Source organism: Odocoileus virginianus, chromosome 9, assembly GCF_023699985.2.
Source record: "Odocoileus virginianus isolate 20LAN1187 ecotype Illinois chromosome 9, Ovbor_1.2, whole genome shotgun sequence".
Classification (NCBI taxonomy): Eukaryota; Metazoa; Chordata; class Mammalia; order Artiodactyla; family Cervidae; genus Odocoileus; species Odocoileus virginianus.
In genome coordinates, this window is record NC_069682.1 from 49,903,400 (window position 1) to 49,926,139 (window position 22,740).

Consider the following 22,740-nt stretch of genomic DNA (forward strand, 5'->3'; position numbering starts at 1 on the left):
GATCCAGGAGCCATGTGGGTTAGGGTGGCCTCTCCCTGTACCTAATGTCAGGGTCCCCAGGGCCTGAGCCATCCTGATATGAGAAGGCACACATGGTGGACGTGAATACCCAGACATGCACACCACAGGGCAGAGATGGAGCCTCCTGCAAGAGCCCAAGACTGGATGCTTATCTTGGAGTGAGGAGACAGGCACAAAGGCAGCTGCCTGTACTGTGTCCAGGGGTGCCTGGTGGGGCACAGGGTGTCGCCTGCCCCTCTCTCAGGAGGGTCGAGGTCAGCTGCCCCCTGAGTGTAAGACTTCCCCCAAAATAGGATTATGCAGGGATCATTAAATAAGACATACACCTGGTCTGCAGTGAAAACATTTATTTTTTACAAGTAATCTTTATTATAGGTCAACATTCAGACATAAGAGACCATCACCATGGGAAACCTCCGTGATCCCCCAGCCCAGCCCCAGGTGTGTGCACGGGCTCAGGGCAGAGGTTGGACCCCAGCAGCAGGACAAACCAGCACACGGACGACCGTGGTCCATGCACCTGCATTTAGCTTCTAACCACAATGTATACAGGTTTCAGTGTAAACTGCTTCCCTTGCCCACCCGAAACACCATCCCATCTCCAAGGAGACAAAATTGACCAGAAGTTGCTGCGCACAGGACCCAGGCCCAGCCTCTTCCCCCAGGTGAGGTAGGAGAGTAAATGTGCAAGCTGGAGCCCATCTATCTCCTACCTCACAGGGAACCTCTGGGTGGATCTGGGGTCAGGACAGAGACCGCTTGCAATGCAGCTTTGTCATTGGTTGTATCTGATGCCTACAAAATGGGTTTTAATGTTTCAAAGGAGGGAGGGGTTTCCAGCCACGTCTGAGGGTCATGAGACACTCACCTCGGGGGTCAGGTGAGTCCCCAGGGATGAGGAGGCAGCCCTGCCCCCCACCCCAAGAGGCCGACACCTGGCCTGCCACCCACACCTATCCCAGGACACAGCAGGGTCGGGGTTTCCTTCTGTGCACAGCAGGCCAGCTTGCCCAGACGCCCTGCTCCTGCCCACTGATCAAGAAACCAGAGGCAGTTTTGGAGCCAACGTTTATTGTACTGTTGCTTCGCCCTGGACGGCAGCAGTCACGCTGCTGGGTGATATATACATATACACATATGTACACACACTGCCCACACCTACAGCAGAGACAACGCCAACCGTGCTTGAAAGGACAGTTAAAATGTAGCTTTTGCCAATTCCACAGGAGAAGGAGTCACAACCAAAAAGAGCAAAACAGGAGTCCTGTGTCACATGAGTTCACAGCTCAGAATACTGGGAAAGGAATGAGATCAGTCACTTTTCACGCCCCTTCACCACACCCAGCAAGCAAGCTGTGTCCCTGGCAGGGCTTGCTGAGAGCCAGGGAAGGGTGGACAGGGCCCCCAGGCTCTGGGCACCCACCCACTCACTGAAGGTCTCACACCAGGTGCCAGGGAGGCTGCTCATCTCCCCTGGAACAGGTCCTCCGCCCCACCCGGAGCAGGAGCGCCATGTCCATGTTTCCTAGTGGGTTCCTCGTGGTGCTGGCTGCTCGACTGATCAGAGAAGCAGGAAGGCTCACGCACGAGCGGTAACGTCTGAAGCAGTTTGAAAACAGAATAACACCCAAGGAAGACAAGAGACCACGTCACCAAGCAGAAACAGAAATCTACAGGCCACCAGCCTCTGATCACCCTTCAGCCACTCCCATGCCCCTGCAGGACCTCAGGGCACCCCAGCACTAGCCATAGCACTTCTTTACCACCACAGCAGGCAGAGGGTCGCCCCCTCTGAACACACGAACAGGGGACGCTCCAGACACAACACCTTGCTCACCAGGGAAACACGGGCCACAGGAAACAGGGAAACACAGCCAGGGGCCTAGGTCTCCAGTCGGGGAGCGCCTGAAGGTGCTGAGAAGACTTTTTCTGCTTCCAGATCAACAAAGTGGACACACAGGAGGGCCCGAGTCAGGGTCAGGTGAGGAGGCGTGGTCTAGACCCAGCAGGTGCTGGCTCCTTGGGGACCTGGGCCTCATGTAATCGTTACCATCACCAGGAGAATTGTCGTCATTGTCATCATGATTTATTAGGTTTTTGCAATTCTGTGGGAGACTGGGTTCAACAAACTTGCAGACCTGCCCCTTTTCCACGGCACCCTGGTCTCCAGGGGATCATCACGTTTCTAGCAGACGAGCAGTTAAGATTCCGGAACTGAGACACACCTGACAAGGGGCTCACCCTGACGTGTGTGGGGTGGGTCTTAGAGCTTTCCACCCACAAAGCAACAACACAGCCACTGCAGAAGGGGTGGCTGCCTGCCTGCTGGAGTCCAAGCTTTGAACTTGTTTTTTGGCCATTCTGGAGAAAAACAACTCATTTCCTAAGCTATTTCCAGAAACAAGATGGCTGACTAGGGCCTGCTCTCAGGCTGAATTCTTGCTGTCTGCCTGGGCTGGCACCAAAGACCAGCCTCCTCCCTGGTCCAGGACAGGTCAAATAACCGATTCCTTGTTCTTTTAAGAAGTCTGATTTTAGTAGGTTATTTCTAATTTAATACCAGTGCATTTATCTCAACTCTCACTGAATGTCTTCACGATCATTTTCACAGGCAAAACCCCAAATAAAACAGTACCATTACGTGCCTCTGGACCTGGTGATTGCAGAGCACAGCACAGCGAGTGAGCTGGGGCTATGGGTGGGCGGGTGGGTGGGGGACAGTGGCTCTGGGAGGGTGTCCTGGTGCGTCTGACCTCCTCACGTGCAGCCCCTGCCCACAGCCTCCCCCACTGGACACTGAGGAGTCGTCCAGTGGTCACTAGGTTCATTCTGCAGAAACCAGGCAGGCCTGCTTGGGCCACACAGGTCTGGAGGTGCAGGTCTGACACAGGCCCAGCACAAGCACGTCTCCATGTCCTCACAGTGGTGGACTATCCCCAGGGCTGGACACAGACAAGACAGACTGGCTTCCAACAGTCCACAGGAGGTGGTGCTGAGACAGAGGTGAGAGAGCTTCTGTGGTCTGGCTGCAGGTGAATGAGCCAAGGGCACCGAGGCCTCCTTGGGACTGACTCTCTGCCCGGAGTGTGCCTTTGGTCCAGCTGGTCCTTCCTCCATAAGCTCAATATCTCTAACTGCCCAAACCATCCACAATGGCCAAAGGGAGCAGGTGGAGGAAAGTGGGTTGGAGGTGAGGGGTTGGGGCGGGGCGGGAAGCAGGAGGGCTATGCAGCCCACTCACCACGGGCAGCCTGGACTCAGCCCCTCTGACTACCACTAATTGGGCCGCTGATACCATCTGTGGTTCTTGGAAGTCCAAGAAAGGATTATGAAGAGGCCAGGTGGGCCTGAAGGAATGTGGAGGGCAGTGCAGGGAAGGGGAGCATGAAGGCTGCAGGGACGGTCCATCCGGGGAGGGAGCACACTCGAAGCACAGGGGCCTCAGGTCAGATATGGGAATACCTGCCATTAGGCGAAGCAGACAAGGTGAGCATGAGTACCACAGGGCAACACCCTGGGGCTGCGAGTCAGACCCAGTGCCTTCCTGTCAAGTGAGTCCAGAGGCTCTGCCTGTGGCCACAAGGTAGGCTGACATGGTAGGGAGCAGACCCCACAGCTTCCATCAGGCAGCACCTGCCTCAGGCCCCCATGGAAACAGGAAACGGAGTGCCCATCCTGCCTGAGCCCACCTGGCCGTGAGGGACCACAAGGGCCATCCACCCACCACGTCAACCTGCCTGAGAGTCCTGAGGCAGCCCCACGTCTGGTGAATGCGGTCTGGCTGCAACACGCCCACAACACATACAGACATGGACATAACCCATACATGCTATTAAAAAAGGAAACAACAGAAGATGAAGAAGACCGTAGCTAAACTGCTTTAAATACTGCATGCTACGCACTTCATGTGTCGGGGGTGGATGGGCGGGCACAGAGGCGGGTCGGCGCGGCCCTCCTGGGGCCAGGGCGGCTCCCACGCCATCTCTGTGACTACAGTTCATGATTCTAAGGTTGAGTGGCCGGGAGCTGACTGATCCTGGACTTAGTTGAACCCGTCAGTGTGGTAGCTGGGGTGGGAGTCAGCCGTGAGCTGGGTGGTCTCCGTGGCAGATGCCGGCTGGATGACGATCGGCGTGTCTGCGGCCTCTGCAAGCAAGCGACGCACATGGTGTGAGGTCAGGCCGGTGAGCTTCACGGTCCCCGACACTGTGTGACACGCTTGGCCACCTGGTGGCTCAACTGGGGTCAGAGGTCGTAGGGCAAGCACTCGGAAGGGTGAGGCTGCCTGGACCTCTGCCCCACACAACCTTCCTCAGTGGCCTCGGCCCTCGGCCCTCCCCGCCTACTCGGCCACCACAGTCCGCGGCGGGGACAGCCCTCCGAGCCTGCTTTACCTCCAGTGTCCACGTTCACACCTCAACCGTCCCGCTGCCACCACAAACACTCCCGCACAGTGTCAGTGCCCTCCTGTTTGATGAGACAGGGCGACACGTTCAGGGCCCGCTCCGGCCCCGCCCCTCGCGCGCCACCCGGGCGGTGGGCGCACTTACCCCTCTCGTCGGACTGCAGCTGCGCCTCCAGGTCCTCAGGGGACACATAGAACTCGGTCTCCTCACCCTCCGGCGCCTTGGGCTTGCACTTGCCACAGCAGCAGTTGAAGCAGCAGCAGAGGCAGCAGCAGCAGTAGCAGCAGGTGAGGAGCCCGCAGAAGATGAACAGGGCCTGGGGGGAGGGGGACAGGGCTATGTTAGGAAGTGCCCACCCCAGCTATAGAGGGGTCCTCAACCAACAGTGGGTTCTTTCCCAGATCAAGAAGAATAAAGAACATTAAGACAGGAAGACAGGAAAGGCAGAAAGACCAGCTGCATAAGAACAGTAAATTCTGAAGTGGGGGAGGGGGGAAGGGGGAAGGGGGAAGGGGGACTGGCAGCCACTGGATTGGCTTCCAACAGCACAGTGCCCAGCAGTGAGCCACGCTCTCAGGCCTTACACGGCAGATGCTTTGAATAAAATCAGGAAATCAAGTAATGTTAACAGATAAAACAATACTATCTTTTCAAGTTTCTCAAGCTAGACATTTCAAACACATCTTCTCAATCCCAAAAACAAATCTCTCCACATTGTGATGACAAAAGTTTATTTCCTGTTTCTATTATAGCAACTCATAAAAGAAAATGCTGTGGATGCCACCCCTCAGCACAGGCCCTGCTCTATGCATCCAGGTCAGCTGCAGGCAGGCCACGAGGCCAGCGAAAGCTGCTGGGATGCGACCTTTGCCCTGTATACACAGGGATGAGGAGCCTGACACATGCCTAGACCCACCCGCCAGGATTCGAGTGTGGGAGTCGCAGCCTCACCTTGGCCCACCAGCTGGAGAGCACAAAGTAGGTGTTCACGTTCTCCTCCCCAAACTGCTCGGCCACATAGAGCCCCAGCGAGCCGTACTTGTCGTAGATGTTTCTTTTCGTGGCGTCCGTCAAGATGGCGTGGGCGTTGTTGATCTCCTTAAACTTGTCCGCAGCCTCCGGGTTATCAGGGTTCTTGTCAGGGTGGTATTTCAAGGCCAGCTTCCTGCAAACCAAAACCATCTGCTGGTCATGCATTTTGTACTCACCCACTGGACGGAGGGCTAGCAGAGACACATCTACCTGTCACCAGCTCCCTTTCTTTCCACAGAACTCAAGAACGCCAGGGTCAACAGAAATTTCTGCAATCGTCCAGAGCCATCCACATAGAATCAGGTGCCCTGTGGGAGCTGACCTGCAAGCAGCTGGCCTGAGCGGGCCTGCTCTGATCTCCCCCAGGAGCTGCCAACCCCGCTGCTGCCCTCTAGTGTCCCGGACGCTCATCGAACACTTGTCAAATGGAGGCAAAGGCAGGGACGGGGAGCAAAGGCTTTTTAAATGTGTCTGATAAGGAGATAAGGGAGACCATAAAGGACTGTGTCAGGTGGCTGCATCAGTGACAGTGTCTTAGACACACTGCACAGGATGGGGGTGGGGCAAGCTCAGAGGGAAGGCTCCCTGCCTCCCCAGGGTGTGGAGAATAACCCACAGTCACAGCTCAGCACACTCGACCTGCCCGCCAGGTCTCTGCTCCAGGGCAGGGAGTTCAAATGACTGGCAAGGAGCTGTTTAGTTTTGTTTTTTTAATTTATTTATGTAAGAGGCTGTGGTGTTTTGTTTTTTTTTTTTTTTAATACAAGGGGCTGTTTTCTGCTGCCCAGAAAGCATTAAGGTAACACTCATGGGATGCAACAGAACTGCTACTGTGACCCTGCAAGTAGGCCAGGGAAGCAGGGAGATGTAAGACAGCCATGCAGGAGCCGCTGGGGAGGAGGCCGCCTACCGGTAGGACTTCTTGATGTCATCTGAGGTTGCGTTCTTGTCCAGCCCCAGCACATGATACAGGGACTCCCCAGAGGTAGAGAGCGAGCGCTGTCTCTGGTCTGCCATGGCACGCTGTCTATAGGAGAGCGCAGGGAAACAGCAGACAGCGCAGGTTAAAATCCCCAGTGCCGAGCGGACAGGCTTGACTCTATTTTAGGCAAAAATTACTGCGCTTTGTGGGGTCACAACATACACAAACGTAACACATTCGTCTACAGCAGAAAGAAGTGACGAGTGGTCCCACGTTAGGGTAAAGGGCAGTTTCTGACTGCTACAATATTGTCACCCTAAGCAGGCTATTAAATTTAAGTGTGTTTACCACAATCCCTTGAGCAACCTCTAAGTAAAGACATAAGGGGGCCTAGCTAGAAAGGTGAAAGAAAAATGAAAACGAAACTCTACAGATGAAAAGCTCCAGTAAAACGAAGACACTGTCAAATGGATAAAAATGCAAGAGACACACTTTAAAAACAGGGTCTCAAAATACATAAAGCAAATTTTGACAAATAAGGGGAGAAGCAGACAATTTCACACTCACAAAAATCTTAACACCCCTTTCTCAGAAACTGACAGAACAGAAACACATACAAAGTTAGGAAAAATGCCAACAACCTGAAGAACACTATCAACCAACATTACTCAATTACCTGTATGACACCCACATCCATAGAACTTACACTTTTACATGATGGGCCTTAAAACAAGCTTCCAAAAATCTAAATGGACAGAGGGCTTCCCTGGTGGCTCAGCAGTAAAGAATCTGCCTGCTCATGCAGGGGACACAGTTCAATCTCTGGTCCAGGAGGATTTCACATGCTGTGGAGCAACTAAGCCTGTGCACCACGACGGCTGAGCTGCAGCTTAGAGCTTGTGCTCTGCTACAAGAGAAGCCACTGCAATAAGAAGCCTGTGCACCGCAACTAGAGAGTAGTCTGTGTGCAGCAACGAAGGCCTAACGCAGCCAAAATTAAAAAAAAAAAAAAAAAATTAAGTGGACTGAAATCATATACAGTATGTCCCCAACACGAACAGATTAGAGACCCAAAAGGGAAGTATCTAGGAAAGCCTCAGTGTTTACTATAAAAACAATACACTTCGAAATAACATGCAGTTCAAAGAAAAGAGGACAGACATAATTTCTAAATTCATTACTGAGGTTATAATCTCTGTGTGATTATAAGCTACTACTTAAAAATAAGTTGATATATATATATATATATCATAGTTGCCAAAACTCAGAAGCAACTTCAGCAGGTGATGGATAAAAAACTGTGGTACATCCAGATGGTGGAGTATTACTTAGCACTGACTGAAATGAGCTACCAAACCATGAAAAGACACGGAGGAGCCTAAAGGCATTTAACTCAGTGAAAGAAGCCAATGAGAAAGCTACACACACACTGTAGGATTCTACCACTCTTTTTAACAATCTGGAGAAGACAAACCTATGGAATCAGTAGAAAAACTGGTGTTTGCTAGGGGCTGGGGGCAGGGAGGATAAACAGTCAGAGCACAGAGAGTTTTTACAGCAGTGGAACTATTCTGATACCACAATGCTACATACACATCATCATACATTTGTCAGAATTGGAAGAATGAGCAACACCAAGAGTGAGCCCTCTTGTAAACTGTGGACTTGAGTTAATCTATATCAATGTTAGACCATCACTCTAAACAATGTACCACTCAATGCCAAAAAACTGGGACTGGGAGCAGGAAGTACAAGGCAACTCTCTGAACAGTCTGCTTAATTTTTGTGTAAACCTAAAACTGCCCTCAAACAGTTATGCTGTCCTCAGAGACTGAAATTACAGCAAGCTATGACCACAAGGAGCACAGAAAGAACACAGGCTCCGGAAATCACCATCTGAGCAGGGAAGCTGTCAACAAAGCAGAGGGCACAACTGCCTGTAACGGCTGGAGACCAGAGCACAGAGGAGGCACGATTCAAGGAGCATCAGGAGAGAACCAGCATATGGAAAATAGAAAACAAGAAACTCCATCTAATGAGAATTTGAAAGGCAAAGAATATAGCCAACCAAGAAAGAAATAAGTCAACCGAAAACAAAATTAGTGCTGACAGAAAACACAAGTGTGCAAACTGTAGCCCCGCCGAGCAAGGTCAGATGTCCACATCCTGGACACTGAGAACTTCCCCCCAAAAAACATGCTTCCAGTTCTAAAGAGAAAGGAGTTTCATCCCAGGAGTCCATCATCAACAAGGTGTAAGTCAGAAAAATGTTTAAATGCAGGAGTTCGGGAAAAGCACAGCTTGTGTATCCTGAACGAACCAACGATCTGGACAGCATTTCAGCAAAATGAGGAAGGAAATCAAGAAAAAGGAAAAGGAAAACATGTGGTAAGAAGAGTGGTGGCAGCTGCTTCAGAGAAGGGTCACTTCTGATCACAACCAGGACACAAGCATGTGAACTCCCTCCAGACTGGGTTCCTCAGGGGCCGGGCTCCCCCAGGCACAACGACAACAGTCAGAGGCACAGACAGAAGCACAGAGGTGAAGTCAGGACCCAAGCCAAACCAAAGCGCACAGAGAACGCTGTGATGTCGGTGTGTCACTGTCGAGCCTCACTGCCATCCCAGAGCGGATGGGCTCTGGAACCAGGGTAAGCCCAGTTCTAACAGCTTCCAGCTGTCGACGTGGCCAGGTCACTGCAGCACTCGGCGTTTACCTCCTCATCTGGATTAGAAACAAGGACATACCTCCCCACTACCAGGGCAGGGCCTACAGGGAGCTCAGGACCCTCAGTGACATTGATGACAGCATATTCTCGTCAAGTCTCCATTACTAACAATTTACTCTACAGCAGAAGTAACATGACTGTGTCAAGTTTATTTACTACTTTGCTAAGTAATTTTTTTGGTCCTGAGTAACTGTTCTAGAAAATACAACTTTGACAAATTACTTCTTATTATCAGTTACTCAGTTCCTATTGAATAACCCATTTACAGCCTACCCACAGAAAAGTATCAATAACTGATACTTTCGTATCTGCTCCATTGAAGTTAACTATATCAACTGTGTTGTTGTTCAGTCATTAAATCGTGTCCAACTCTGTGACCCCATGGACTGCAGCACACCAGGCTTCCCTGTCCTTCACCATCTCCCAGAGTTTGCTAAAACTCATGTTCATTGTATTGGTGATGCCATCCAACATCTCGTCCTCAGTCGCCGCCTCCTCCTCCTGCCCTTGATCTTTCCCAGCATTAGGGTCTTTTCCAATGAGTTGGCTGTTCACATCAGGCAGCCAAAGTATTGCAGCTTCAGTTTCAGCATCAGTCTTCCCAATGAATATTCAGGGTTGATTTCTTTTAGGATTGACTGGTTTGATCTCCCTGCTGTCCAAGGGACTCTCAAAAGTCTTCTCCAGCACCGCAATCGGAAAGCGTCAATTCTTCAGTGCTCAGCCTTCTTTATGGTCCAACTCTCACATCCATACATAACTATTAGAAAAACCATAGCTTTGACTAGACAGACCTTTGTTGGCAAAGTGATGTCTCTGCTTTTGAATATGCCATCTAGGTTTGTCACAGCTTTTCTTCCAAGAAGCAAGCATCTTTTAATTTCACGGTTGCAGTCACCATTCACAGTGATTTTGGAGCCCAAGAAAATAAAGTCTGTCACTGTTTTCATTTTTTTCCCCATTTATTTGCCATGAAGTGATGGGACCGGATGCCATGATAGTTTTTTGAGTGTTGAGTTTTAAGAGGTGCCAGCTACTTAATGTGACTGACAAGAACTCCCTGTGAAACTTTAGCTTCTAAGTCAAGACTCCCCAGCACCACTTATGCCTGAGACCTCCATGTTCCTGCACCAAGTGGCAGCATTTCCTGGTCTACAACAAAACCACCCCAAGGAAACACAACATACATGTGGATTACTTAGGGTAAGCCAGTCTCTGTGGTTCATCACCTGCCTCTTCACACGTACAGACCAACCACTGACTTTTTTTGTCTTTGTGTACACGCTTTATTTGTTAAAATACCATTAGATTATTCCTCAGGACAAGAGCAAAGATAATCCCCTGCAGAACTTAGGAACTATGTACAGCATTTTACAGAACAGAAGAACACTTTAGCTGAAGGCTGCCTGCTGACCAGAGAAGGGTGTCCTGAGTGGACTCAGCAAAGAGAAGGCAGGCAGGCAGGGAAGGGAAGGTGCCCTCTGGATCAACCTTCAGCGGCCAGCAGGGCAAGTCTTGTGATGGTCACAGACTGGAGGCTGTTTTTGAAGGGTTCGAGTACAGCACGGGTTCCACGTGTCTTCACAGGCTAGACCCCAGGCTGAGGTGCCATTAGGTCAATGTCACTCAAATTTCTGGCCAACCAAACTCCAGCAGCAAAGAGTCCCAAATTAAGAATCAAGTTCCTCCGGAAGTCATTCCTGTCGGTGGCGAAGCGGTAGACGCCCCGAAGCCAGTCCCCCACGTTGTCTGGAATTTCGGGAGCTTCATTTGCTGAGCCCGCAGCGGTAACGCCGGCCCCACTGGAAGCCATGGCAACGGGACCACTGACTTTTAAAACCTTAGAATTAGATTTCTTAACTTCAATGAACTGCCAGCAACTATATCCAAATTTTAAAGGCCAATATTTGTTTAATAATAAATACACCTCTTGAAACCCAGCCAAGTAAATAATTAAATAAAAATATTAGTAAAAAAATAAACACATCTCTTCAAACCCAGGGATTAAAAACCAGGTTCCACGTTCTGAGTCCCTGGTACCCACAGCTTCCCCTCCCCAACCGGGAGCTAGAGCCCCTGTGATGCTCAGCACCGGAGTGTGTTGGGGTAGGCCAGGACCTTCACAGTAGACACTGGCACCACCAGGCAGGTTCTTCCCACAGAAGAGCAGGCTCATGCTCACACAGATCAAGACTGTTGGGAACCAAGAGCTTCCAAAAAAACAAGTTGGTGATAAAACCCAGCCAGTCAAGACGGGAAGCCAGGGTGACAGGTCTGCAGGCAAGTGACAAATGCACAGAAATGCAAGGACCCAACTGAGGAGCAGCAACAGGCCTACTGTGAACCTCCTGGACCGCATGGTGGGTGAGGATACAGTGCGGCAGCCCCATGGTTGCCCCTGGGTAAAGGTGAGGGAGCAGCAATTTCATTGGTATCACCTCCATCTCATTTGCCGAATTCAAGGAAAACTGGAACAAACACCTCTGCTTCAAAGACGATGTGAATATCTTCAGAATGTGTCTGGTGATCTGGTTGTTTCTCAGAAGCATCAGGGAGCAGAGGTTAAAATATTTCTTCCTGGACTTTCCCAGTGGGTATAGTGTATGGGAATCCACCTGCCAATGCAGGGGACACAGGTTCAATCCCTGATCCAGGCAGATTCCACATACTGTGGAGCAACTAAACCGGTGAGCCACAGCTATTGAGCCCTTGCTCTAGAGACCAAGAGCCACAACGACTGAAGCCCATCTATGCTCTGATAAGATGAGTAGCCCTTGTGCACTGCAACTAGAGAAAGCCCATGCACAGCCACGAAGACCCAGCATAGCCAAAAAATAGAAAGCAAATAAATACTTTAAAAAATAAAAGACTTCGTTGTCTATCACTATTCCCATACTATTGTTTTTTGAAATCATGTTCTTCTGTAGGCTTTTCTGCACTGCACGAACTTGAGGCGCCTGTCATGACTCACTTCCAGGACACACAACTTCCGCGTGCTGGGCTGACGCGTGCACTGAGCACTCAGCCTTCTCGGTCCTCAGGGCCTTCAGCCCTAGGGGTGTGGGCCTGTCTCCGTATGTTAACAATAAGCAAGGCTCCAGCAGTCCCTACAGTGCCCTTTCTGATCTGTGCTCAAGAGCAAGCTGTCCATTTGGGGATGTGTTTTTGGCTGTGAGCCAATCAAAGGGCCGTAAATGAAGGATCCTGACAACCAGGGTCCAGTCAACTGCAAATCCTCCTAAGAACCCAAGAACATCCTTGCATGGACTCCCTCCAACTCAATTTTGAATCATTAGAGTTGGCATCACAAACAATGAGAGTAAGGGATTAAATAACCTTATATTTGAATACAATCACTGACAGCACAGCAATGAGTCTGGACAGCTCAAGCCTAATTTAATTGTCTCAGCCAAGTAGTCAAACATCAGAAAAGAGCAAGCTGGGTACTAGTAAAAGTCAGAACAGACTTGAACGTCAAGGCTTGCTCAGTGCTATTTGTCAAAGGATTATCATCACTCTAGAGTTGGCATGCGAGCTTTTTTGTAAAGGGCAAGCCAGTAAATACTTGTCTTATGGGCCTGAAATCTACAGTCTCCACCATCACGTTGCAAGTTTCTGCCTCTGAGGCATGAAAACACACTGTGTCTAAGAGAACGGGCACAAGTGTGCACCCAGATACCAGATCTAAGGACAGCAACAGGCATACCCCTTGCCCCAGGGGTCAAGTCATGGCTCTCTTGTGAGTCATTTTAGGGAAGTTGGGTTTTGTGAATGGGCTTACATTTGTGTGCTGTGAGCAAGTGTAGGCGTGAGCAACTGTGACTCTTTTTTAGTCCTCAAAGTTAACTTGGCATAAATGCAAAATGAAGATGTGGGCAAGAAACATTATGAATATGCATTTCCAATCGAGACGGTGAAATTCAAAGAAATTCGTCACAACACGAAGCAATTAGGCCAGACAGCAGCAAGAGCATTGCACCCCCACCCCTACTCCCACAAAAAAATTGCTGGAAAAGCTGTGGACTAGGTGACAGCATTTTTTACAGAAACCATCTAGAGTGCTCGCTGCCATCCTGCCTGCTTACTTCCAATCACGGTTTACGCACTGTCAGCTCTGGCAACTTGCCTGGAAAGCCACCAGCCGGCAAGCGGGAAAATTTAAACCAACAAGACAAATCCAATGCCACTGTCACCATGCAGTCCCAGGACTCCCAGGGGGCACAGCACCCCAGCTGGGAGCATGTGAGTGTTCTCAGGTCTCCCAAGCTCCAGACACCACTCGCTCAGCATGTTCAGGGTACCAGACATTTGGATGGGCAGAGGACGAGCATGTCAAAACAAGCCACAGTTCAGCACCACACACCTGCCCCCCAATCACCAGCCGCAGTGTCTACCAAAGGACAGGGAAGTGACACCCCTCCTTTACAAGCTTCTCCCCTGAGACGAAGTACAAACTGGCCCGGAAGAAGAAGTCCCTTCCATCACCTTGGTAGGTATGGACTCTGGCACAGCAACAGTGCAACTGTTGCCCAACTGACAAAGACCAATTCCAATGCGCTCTGCTTGGGTGCCAATGACAGGGACTCTACTCACAGGACACACATCTGTCTCGAAGGGCAAAGGGTATTTACCCTTCTCCAAGATCACAGGGTTCAGAAGTATTCACATGCACACTGGGGGCTGGGCAGGGAGTGGTGGCTGAGGCAGATGAGCTCAGATGCCCTGGAGCAGTGTGAGGGGAACAGGCAACACAGGCCCACTGTAAGGTCCCCTGGCTGCAGAGCACAAATTAATACGGAGAGAACATGCCAAGACCCACTAGTCATACTGCTGAAAACCAGAGCTCAAGAGTGAACGGACATGTTACAGAGCAGTGGGCCATGATCTCAACTCTCCTCATCGGAGGTCACAGGAACCAGAAGGCAGTAGCACCCACCCAAAGTGAAGGTGCAGAGACAAAACACCTGTCAGGCCAGAATTCTGTTTCCAGCAAAAACATCACTCAGAAGCAAAGGCTGAAATGAAAACATTTTCCAACAGAGACTAAGAGAACCCATGACAAAACCCATAACAAAACCTAAAATACAAGAAACACCAGTGAGAGCTACCTGGACAGAGGGCAAACAACACCAGAGAGAAACCAGTATCTTTAGAAGGAACAAAGGCCACAGGCTTCCCATTTCGGGAAGCATGTAGGTAATAGATGATATTTTTTCCTTTCTGTTAAAAAAAAAAAACCACCACCACCACCCCACAGGACTGCTGGGAGCAGAATTCCCAGGCTTGGCTGGTGGGGTTTATGTGGCCCTTTGCACAGAGGAGCAGTGGGGTGGGGCAGAGGGGATGTCTTGTGTGAAGTGGACAACATCAGCTCTAAGAAAAGTAAACCACACACATGCCCATCAACAGGGGAAATGATCATTTCTGGTCTAATCTATACAGAACACTACTCATCAGTAAAAAAGGAGGACATACTGACACAAGCAATAAAATCTCAAACACAATGTGTTACACAAACAAGCTAAATACAAAATGACTCCATTTATACAAAAATTAAGAACAGGAAAAACAATCTGTTGTGATCTCACAAGTGTACACACCCAGACTCACTGAGATCCGGCTGAGATGTGTGCCTCTTGCTGTGGTCAACTTTTACCTGCAGTAAGAAAGGTGACTCAACATAAATTAGACAGTACCAGCAAACCGAATGAAACATTAAGGTCTCCAATCTGCCAGAGCAGGTGCTTGATTTCACAACTTTCATGAAGACACAGAAAAACATCCAAGTGCCTGTCATTCCATTCTGTGGCTACTCTCAGCAGACACTGTCACCAGAAAGCTGAAAATACTGTCTGGCCCTTTAAGATAAAAACAGCTGCTATCAACATGATTTGAACAGATGTTTTAATGGAATAAATGCTGCTCAAGCATAAAAACTATTAAATGCAAATTTCTCATCATTTTCACACACTTTTCAAAAGTTAGCGTTCTAGTAAGTCCAAGCTCGTCAACCCCAAGTGGTAGGGTCTGGTAAGGAGGCTTTCTGGAGGCTACATCCAGTCCTCCCAAGCTGTCACCAGGATGGTGTGTAAAGCATGGCTCTGCTCCTGTTACATCCCGTTCAGGTCCTCCCCACCAGCTCAGGGGCTGCAGTGTCAGAGCCCAGCCCCCGGCCTGTCCCATAAGGCCCTTCTGGACACAGGCCCAGCCTGACACCAGCCTCTTCCTGCCACTGCACCCACTGGGCCTCACAGCCTGACAACATGTTCTGCTAACCCTGAGCACCCTGGGTCTTCTAATACCCTGCCCCCTCCTACGTGGAGCCTCTCCTTAGATTCCCAACCCTGCAGTGACACCCAGGTCCCGGAAGCCTGTACTGGTACCCGCACAATATGCAGCAGAGCCTACTGAGTCCTCTGGAGCCATCCTGGGTCTTGAGCATATGTCTGTGTTGTTCGTTTGTTCAACAAATGTTTATGAAGCACCTGCTCTCAAAGCTGGGGAGGTAGCAGTGAACAGAACGAATGAATGGACAAAAGGCCCCATCCTCACAGTCACAACCAAGCTCTGGGAAGACATAAACATCTTCAGGGGAGAAGGGCACACACTCCTGATCCCCACGTGTGATCTCAGCAAGTGCTGACTGTTCATGAGGTGTCGTTATTGAATTCAACCTACTACTGGAGGAAAAAGCAATACTTTGAAAGAACAGATATGAAAACATCTTAAAAGGAAGGCTATTTTGGTTCTGTTTTAGATGTTTTATGATACATAGAAAGGAAGATATGCCACATGGAAGCCATGATGTATTGTGAAAAAAAAAACCACCAACATCTCACCCTTCAATTTATTTTTTTTTTCATTTATTTTTATTAGTTGGAGGCTAATTACTTTACATCATTGCAGTGGTTTCTGTCATACATTGAAATGAATTAGCCATGGATTTACATGTATTCCCCATCCTGGTCCCCCCTCCCACCTCCCTCTCCACCCGATCCCTCTGGGTCTTCCCAGTGCACCAGGCCCGAGCACTTGTCTCATGGACCCAACCTGGGCTGGTGATCTGTTTCACCCTAGATAATATGCATGTTTCGATGCTGTTCTCTTGAAACATCCCACCCTCGCCTTCTCCCAGAGTCCACAAGTCTGTTCTATACATCTGAGTCTCTTTTTCTGTTTTGCATATAGGGTTATCGTTACCATCTTTCTAAATTCCATATATATGTGTTAGTATACTGTAATGGTCTTTATCTTTCTGGCTTACTTCACTCTGTATAATGGGCTCCAGTTTCATCCATCTCATTAGAACTGATTCAAATGAATTCTTTTTAATGGCTGAGTAATATTCCATGGTGTATATGTACCACAGCTTCCTCATCCATTCGTCTTCACCCTTCAATTTAAAACCTAGAAAATCACCAGTAACTGAGACGTCCTGCATCCTCCCCATATACTGTAGCCTGAAGCAACGTTCATTACAATCTCTTGCTTAAAGAAATTTAGCTCATAATTTCTCCCTAAAAACTATTTAGTTTTAACTCTTTGAGTTTTAAAAAACGGTCTTGATACAGTATATGCAGCCTTCTGTGACTTGTTTTTGTTAAATGTAGTTATAATTCACACATTCCTAGTACTGGACAAATCCCATTTGGGGGCAAACCACAACTTATCAACCCATTCCTCTACTGGAGGATGCCTGGCCATTCCCAGGTCTTGCTATTACTGGGTTCTCAACCTGCTGAACAATTCCTGCTGGCCAATCTCCCTAGGGAAGCACCAGGCACAGGGTGATGCCCTGCTGGCTCAGGTCACGACAGCAAGACTCCCCAACTGTCAGAACAGCAGCAGGTTAAGTACAGGAGGAGACACCCTCTCTATCCATTCGGGAAATGCATTAAAACTACAATGGGGTACCATCATACACCTATCAGGGCTTCCTAGGTGGTGGTAGCGGTAAAGAATCCACCTGTGAATGCAGCATACATAAGAGACGCGGGCTGGATTCCTGGGTCTGGAAGATCCCCTGAGGGAGGGCATGGCAACCCACTCCAGTAATCTTGCCTGGAGAATCCCACCAACAGAGGAATCTGGAAGGCTACAGTCCACAGGGTTGCAAAGAGTCAGACACGACTGAAGTGACTTAGTCACTTCACACACACACACTTACACACACACCTATCAAGAGAGATTAAAAATAACCCTACAACACTGAGAGCTGGTGAGGGTGACAGAGGCTAGACTCGAACACTACTGGCAGCACAGGAAATGGGGCAGCCGCTTTGGAAGAGAGTTTGCAAGTTTCCTATAAAGGTAAAAATAGCCTTTCACATGACCCAGCAATCCCACTCCTAAGCGTTTATTTAGGAGAAACAGGAACTGATGTTCACACAGAAAACATGTACATGAATATTTATAGTAACTAAACCCAGAACAACACATACATCCCTGTGAAATCTGGTAACAAACTGGAAGATGAACACCATGGACATCACTGGGCAGCAGAAAGGAATGCAGCACCTGCCATAAGACAAAGAGCATTCTCAGTGACACTGTACTCTCTGCGATGCCACCAACATGATATTCTCAAAAAGACAAAGCTACATCTATAGAGAGAACAGTGGACGCCAGGGAGGCTACAGATGAGCATGGTCTACACCCTGAGTAGGGTGATGGTCACAAAAATCTCTATGGATCAAAACTCCCTTGTGGCTCAGTGATTAAGAGTCCACCTGCTGGAGACACGGGTTTGGTCCCTGATCTGGGAAGATCCCACATGGCATGGAGCAACTGGGCCTGTGCACCATAACTAAAGACGCCACCGCAATTAGAAGCCTGCACATTGCAACTATAGAACAGCCCCTGATCACCGCAGCTAGAGAAAGCCTGTGCAGCAACAAAGACCCAGCACAACCAAAAATAAATAAATAAACTATTAAAATAAAATAAAACTCAAGACAACCGTACACCAAGAAAAGGTCCATTTTATTGTGTGTTTATTTTTAAAAATTAAAAAAAAAAAATCTGGACTTGGATTTCTTGTTTGGTTTGCAACTTATTCCTCTAGCTAGTCATTTTTGTTGTAGTTCACAAAAAGTATCAGCCTGTAACACATTGGAAATTACAAAAAATATAATCTGGTCCTCCACCAAAAACAGGTAAGGAAGAACTATTGCAGGGTGTGTACCTATAAGTGGGACTTTAGGGTCTGAGAGAAGGGCCGACCACACCCCACAATGGTGGGCACCCCAAGGTTCCCAATTCCCACCCCTCTCTTTTTATTTATCATGAATTCAAGTTCACACATTTATCAATTGTGGTAAAAGTTGTAAGACTGCTCACCTTACCCATTCCTACACAAACCATTCAGTAATGTTACCTGTTTGCACGTTATCCTGTAACATATCTCTCACTTATTTTTTGGCCGAGGCATGTGGGATCTTGGTCCCCTGATCAAGGATTGAATTCTCACCCCAGGCAGTGGAAGTGTGGAGCCCTAACCAGAGGACCACCAGGAAATTCCGTCTTAATTTTTATGTAACTGAATATACCAAATCTCTGTAAATGTATCAATCTATTTTTCCCCATTTTTGTTCAATAAATCCTTTTCCATCCCCTAATCCAAAGTGACTTCTCCTACACTGCACTCTAAAGCTCTGTCGCCTTGCCCACAGGTAACCTCTCCATCTGGAGTTAACCTGGGCGAGACAGACCAGCTCCGCTTGTCCAAGTGATGCCAGTCAGTCCCAGAAGCCCTGAAGAATGGCCCGTCTCACCCTGGGCCCAGCAGGTGCACCAGCATTTCTCTCTGAGAGGTCTTGGGAGGGGGGTCGGAAGGGTCTCTATTAGGTTTCATTCCAAGTATACTGCATTCAAAAACCTTCAAAATTACCTGAGGTTCAAAAATTTCTACAAGAGCTACAAATTCTTTGTTACTTCTACACATACCATTACATAATATTTAAAACAATCATGTTTTAACACAAACACCTACTATGAAAACAAGGTAGATTTAAAAGCCTTGAGAAGGCCTTTCCTGGTGGCTCTAAAAAAATTGTCTTTAAAAAAGAGCAGGGCCAGGCTTCCCTGGTAGCTCAGTGGTAAAAAATCCACCTATCAATGCAGGAGACACAGGTTGGATCCCTGATCCAGAAAAAGCCCACATACCTCGGAGCAGCTAAGCCTGTGCACCACAACTACTGAAGCCCTAGAGCCCGTGCTCCACAACAAGAAAAGCCACTACAGGAAGAAGCCCACGCACAAGAGTAGCCTCCTCTAGCCATAACCAGAGAAAAGCCTGCACAGCAACAAAGACCCAGCACAGCCAAAAATTAAAAAAAAAAAAAAAAAAAAAAAGCCTTGAGCAGGTAATCCCCAGAGTAACACCTCCCGGTGTGCAGACAGGTGTGCTCTATGATCCTCCGGGGGAGGCAGTGGTGCAAGGCCATAGTGGGCCACTCACTGTCTCTGCTCCTCTGAGATGCAGTTTCTAGGGCTGCCATGGGCACTGCAGCCTCCCCACCCACCACTGGTCATCCCAGAAGTGTGGCTGGACAAGCAGCCTGGAAAGCCACTGTGTTGCCAGGGGCAGGAGGACGGAGTGCCCAGAGGCAAGTTCCAGGACACAAAAATAACACATCATATCATGGGCAATCTGAACACAGAGGAGCTAAGAAACAGGCTAACAGTGTAAGAATGGCTGCTAGGAATCTGGGGGGAGAGAGGCACTGCTCTAGGAGGAAACGTCATCAGGGCAGGGACCAGACTCTGCTTAAACAATGTATGCACAAGTGGGAATAACATGGATTTTCAACAGTAAACTTACAAACCAACAACTTTATGGTTACAAAACATGATGCAAATGTCTGCCTTGACAACATAAAGGTAAATGGACAAAGAAAAGTCACAGGGAGGAGGAGGGAATAGAGGCCAATGTCCTTCAGGTTGTAAGATGACAGTGCAGGACAAAGTCTGTCACACGGGGACTGGAGCACACTACACTGGGCAGGATGACAAGGATGCTGGGGCTCGAGTCAGGACAGCGGGAGCAAGGGTCTGTCAGGGGATGCCAGGGACCACCAGACAGCACTTCAGGGACAGCTGCTTTGCCCCCACACTCGGGGCCTGACCCTCAGAAGAAAAACTTCACTGAAAACAAAAATACTAAAGCTGAGACACAACTGGTGTCCCGAAGACCGCTGACCTCTCTTCTCTGAAGGGATCTTCCTTTGCAATCCATGATGGACCTGGAAAAAAAGGACCTCGGGCACCTCCTCAGGCAGGCGAGGGCCAGCTTTCCCCAGAGCAGGGATAGATACACGCGAACACCCATGGTCTGCACGTTTACCCTGAGCTCATCATCTATTCCAGCAGGAAAACGTTAGTACACTGCAGAGCAGGAGGAAATGGCTACCGATGACCACAGGTGCATCGAAGCAATTATAAGCAGAATCAGCAAACATGGGAGATGTGGAAGGGTTGCTGCCGAGTATCATGGTCATCTGCTACCTTTGCTCCTAACTTAAAATGAATGTCAAATGTACAGAATTTCTACAAATGTACAGAATTTTTTCCTCTAAGAAAACAGAGGAACTCCTAAAGATGACACGTTTCTTCCTTCATTCTAAGGATAATAAAAAGCGACAGTGATGCCAAGCCTTAAAATAAAGAGAAACAATTAAGTGAGTAAAAGAGGTACCTCTTTAAGAAGGACTCGCTGCTGTCATCAGCGTCCAAGGGAGGACCAACCCATTAGAGAGCAGCAGCTAAGCCACGCCTGCTCACCGAGAGCGTGAGCTCCTGTACTGAAGAGAGTGGGCACTCTGCACACAGAGGGAGCGACAGGCTGACCGGTACGGGCTCAGCAACACCCTGGGGGGAAACTGAAAGGCCCCAGCAGGGCCACACTCAAAGCCTTTCTGAGGAATAAACCTGCTGCCTCAGTCCTGGCAGAGCGGTCAGCACATCTGTGGAATTAATTTTATCAGTTGTGACTTATGTCCAGAAACCAAATAAGGATTTTCTTTCATAACCTAATGCTTTCAGTCAAAAGGAAAAGGTCAGAAGTTGATCAAAGTTAACTTACATGTTTGAATACAAGGAGAGTCGAATTGAACATTCTCAAAAGCCTATGACTCCGAGAGGAGGCTGCCGAAGGCCCAATGTGGATGGCAGTGCCTCACTCCTGCCCTGGCCCTCCTGGTCAGCATCCCTGAGGCACAAACAGTAGGGCGACACTGCCTCAGTGTAAAGGGGCCTAAAGCAAGCTAGAACCCTCACACCCAGAACATGACCGACGGACACCTACCGACAGACACAGTGACACACCCACCATCTCAGCACTGGAGCTAACAGGTGCTCACCTATGTGCAAGGCTGCAGCAAGAGATTCTAGGTGGATCATGCTATGACCAAACATTTCCAGAAAACTTCAATGTATTCCCAAAGCTGAATGTGAAACTTGACAGCGGAAGGCAAAAGTGTTTCTTATAAAAGTAATGGGCAGCAGAGCTTTCTGGGTGCTGGTGTTCTACACTCAGAACGCCGACAATCTCAGAGGACTGAAGTCACAGGCCCCTTTCACCCAGGGAGCCATCCACTGCCCCTGGCTTTCAGCGAACAGACTGCGCATCAGCAGACAGATTGAAGAACAGGAGGGATGTGTTCTATGACAGAAAAGGCAGATGCGACAGGCTCAGGTACAAGTCCACTCTCATGAATGACTACCAGGAAAGATCAACACAACACTCAAATCCTCAACTGTGAATGTCACATGAAAACGCTTGTGACTGAAATCACAGTCACTGAGAAGTACGCAGGCTAAGAGACCTACTTAAGGCTTCAGGAGAGCCCGGGGGCTCTGAGCAGTGCAGGATATGACACTGACAACCCAACGATCCATCACCCTGGGGGCAGTGCCACCACTAGCGAGTGGACTGGACGCTCCAACTCCAGAATGAACGGAAGCTTAAGATGCACACAGTGGGTGAAAGTCCATAAAACGTGGCAGATGCAGCCATGATGCCTTCTGCGTCTCACCAGTCAGGGCCGCTCCCTGGGGCGGGCCAGCCCAGGGTTCCCACTGTGGGCTGACTTTCTCTGATGAAGCAGTGGGCCAGCTCCCTGAAGCCAGAACCAAAACCAACCATTCTGTCAAATCCACCACAAAACCAAGTATGAGCTACACCGACCACCCGGTCATAAGCCATCTGTAAAGAGATGTCTGATGTCAGAGGTGAGCATCAAGACACATGAACGTGCTATTGCAGTTATACTGGTGACAGGCCTCGTGACTATCATGGAAATTTCACCAACACAGCAGTTACAGTCTAGACGTGCTCACCATGTACAGGCATTTGGGGCACACATGCTCTAGACCAAGAGGTCTGTGGGGCAGGTACCTAGTCCAGGAGGGGTGGAAGGGCAGCTCTCAGGTCACCTGCCTGGGCTGGAGCCCAGTTCTGCCACTTATGGGCTCAGAGGCCCAAGCAGTTACTCAACACCTCCACCTCCTTTACATCCAGTGGGGCTGGAGATGGCCTGGCATGGAGTATCTGTAAGCAAGCTCCTGCAAACTGAGGAAAACAGTGCTCGGTACATGATAAACATGAGCAATTACTACTTTGGCCTCCAATT

The 22,740-nt window shown here is 49.1% G+C and overlaps 2 protein-coding genes across 5 annotated transcripts in view; both read right to left on the bottom strand.

Moving 5' to 3' along the window:
• Window positions 1-353: 353 nt before the first annotated feature.
• Window positions 354-22,740, bottom strand: part of DNAJC5 (DnaJ heat shock protein family (Hsp40) member C5) — a 29,771-nt gene continuing 7,384 nt past the window's right edge. Inside the window, exons 2-6 of one of the 4 annotated variants that reach the window (XM_070472406.1) lie at window positions 14,720-14,765; window positions 6,370-6,486; window positions 5,379-5,592; window positions 4,572-4,743; window positions 354-4,167 (exon numbers count right to left, since the gene is read on the bottom strand). In XM_070472406.1, the coding sequence (XP_070328507.1) occupies window positions 4,064-4,167; window positions 4,572-4,743; window positions 5,379-5,592; window positions 6,370-6,476 (597 nt within the window). In that variant the 5' untranslated portion in view covers window positions 6,477-6,486; window positions 14,720-14,765 and the 3' untranslated portion in view covers window positions 354-4,063. Of the gene's footprint in view, window positions 4,168-4,415; window positions 4,489-4,571; window positions 4,744-5,378; window positions 5,593-6,369; window positions 6,487-14,709; window positions 14,766-22,740 lie in introns of all 4 variants that reach the window. The other 3 variants (XM_020875357.2, XR_011489542.1, XM_020875358.2) reach the window with 3 other exon arrangements.
• Window positions 10,372-10,944, bottom strand: LOC110125968 (mitochondrial import receptor subunit TOM6 homolog). The gene has a single exon (XM_020875360.2). The coding sequence runs from the start codon at window positions 10,920-10,922 to the stop codon at window positions 10,698-10,700; it is 225 nt and encodes a 74-aa protein (XP_020731019.1). The 5' UTR covers window positions 10,923-10,944; the 3' UTR covers window positions 10,372-10,697.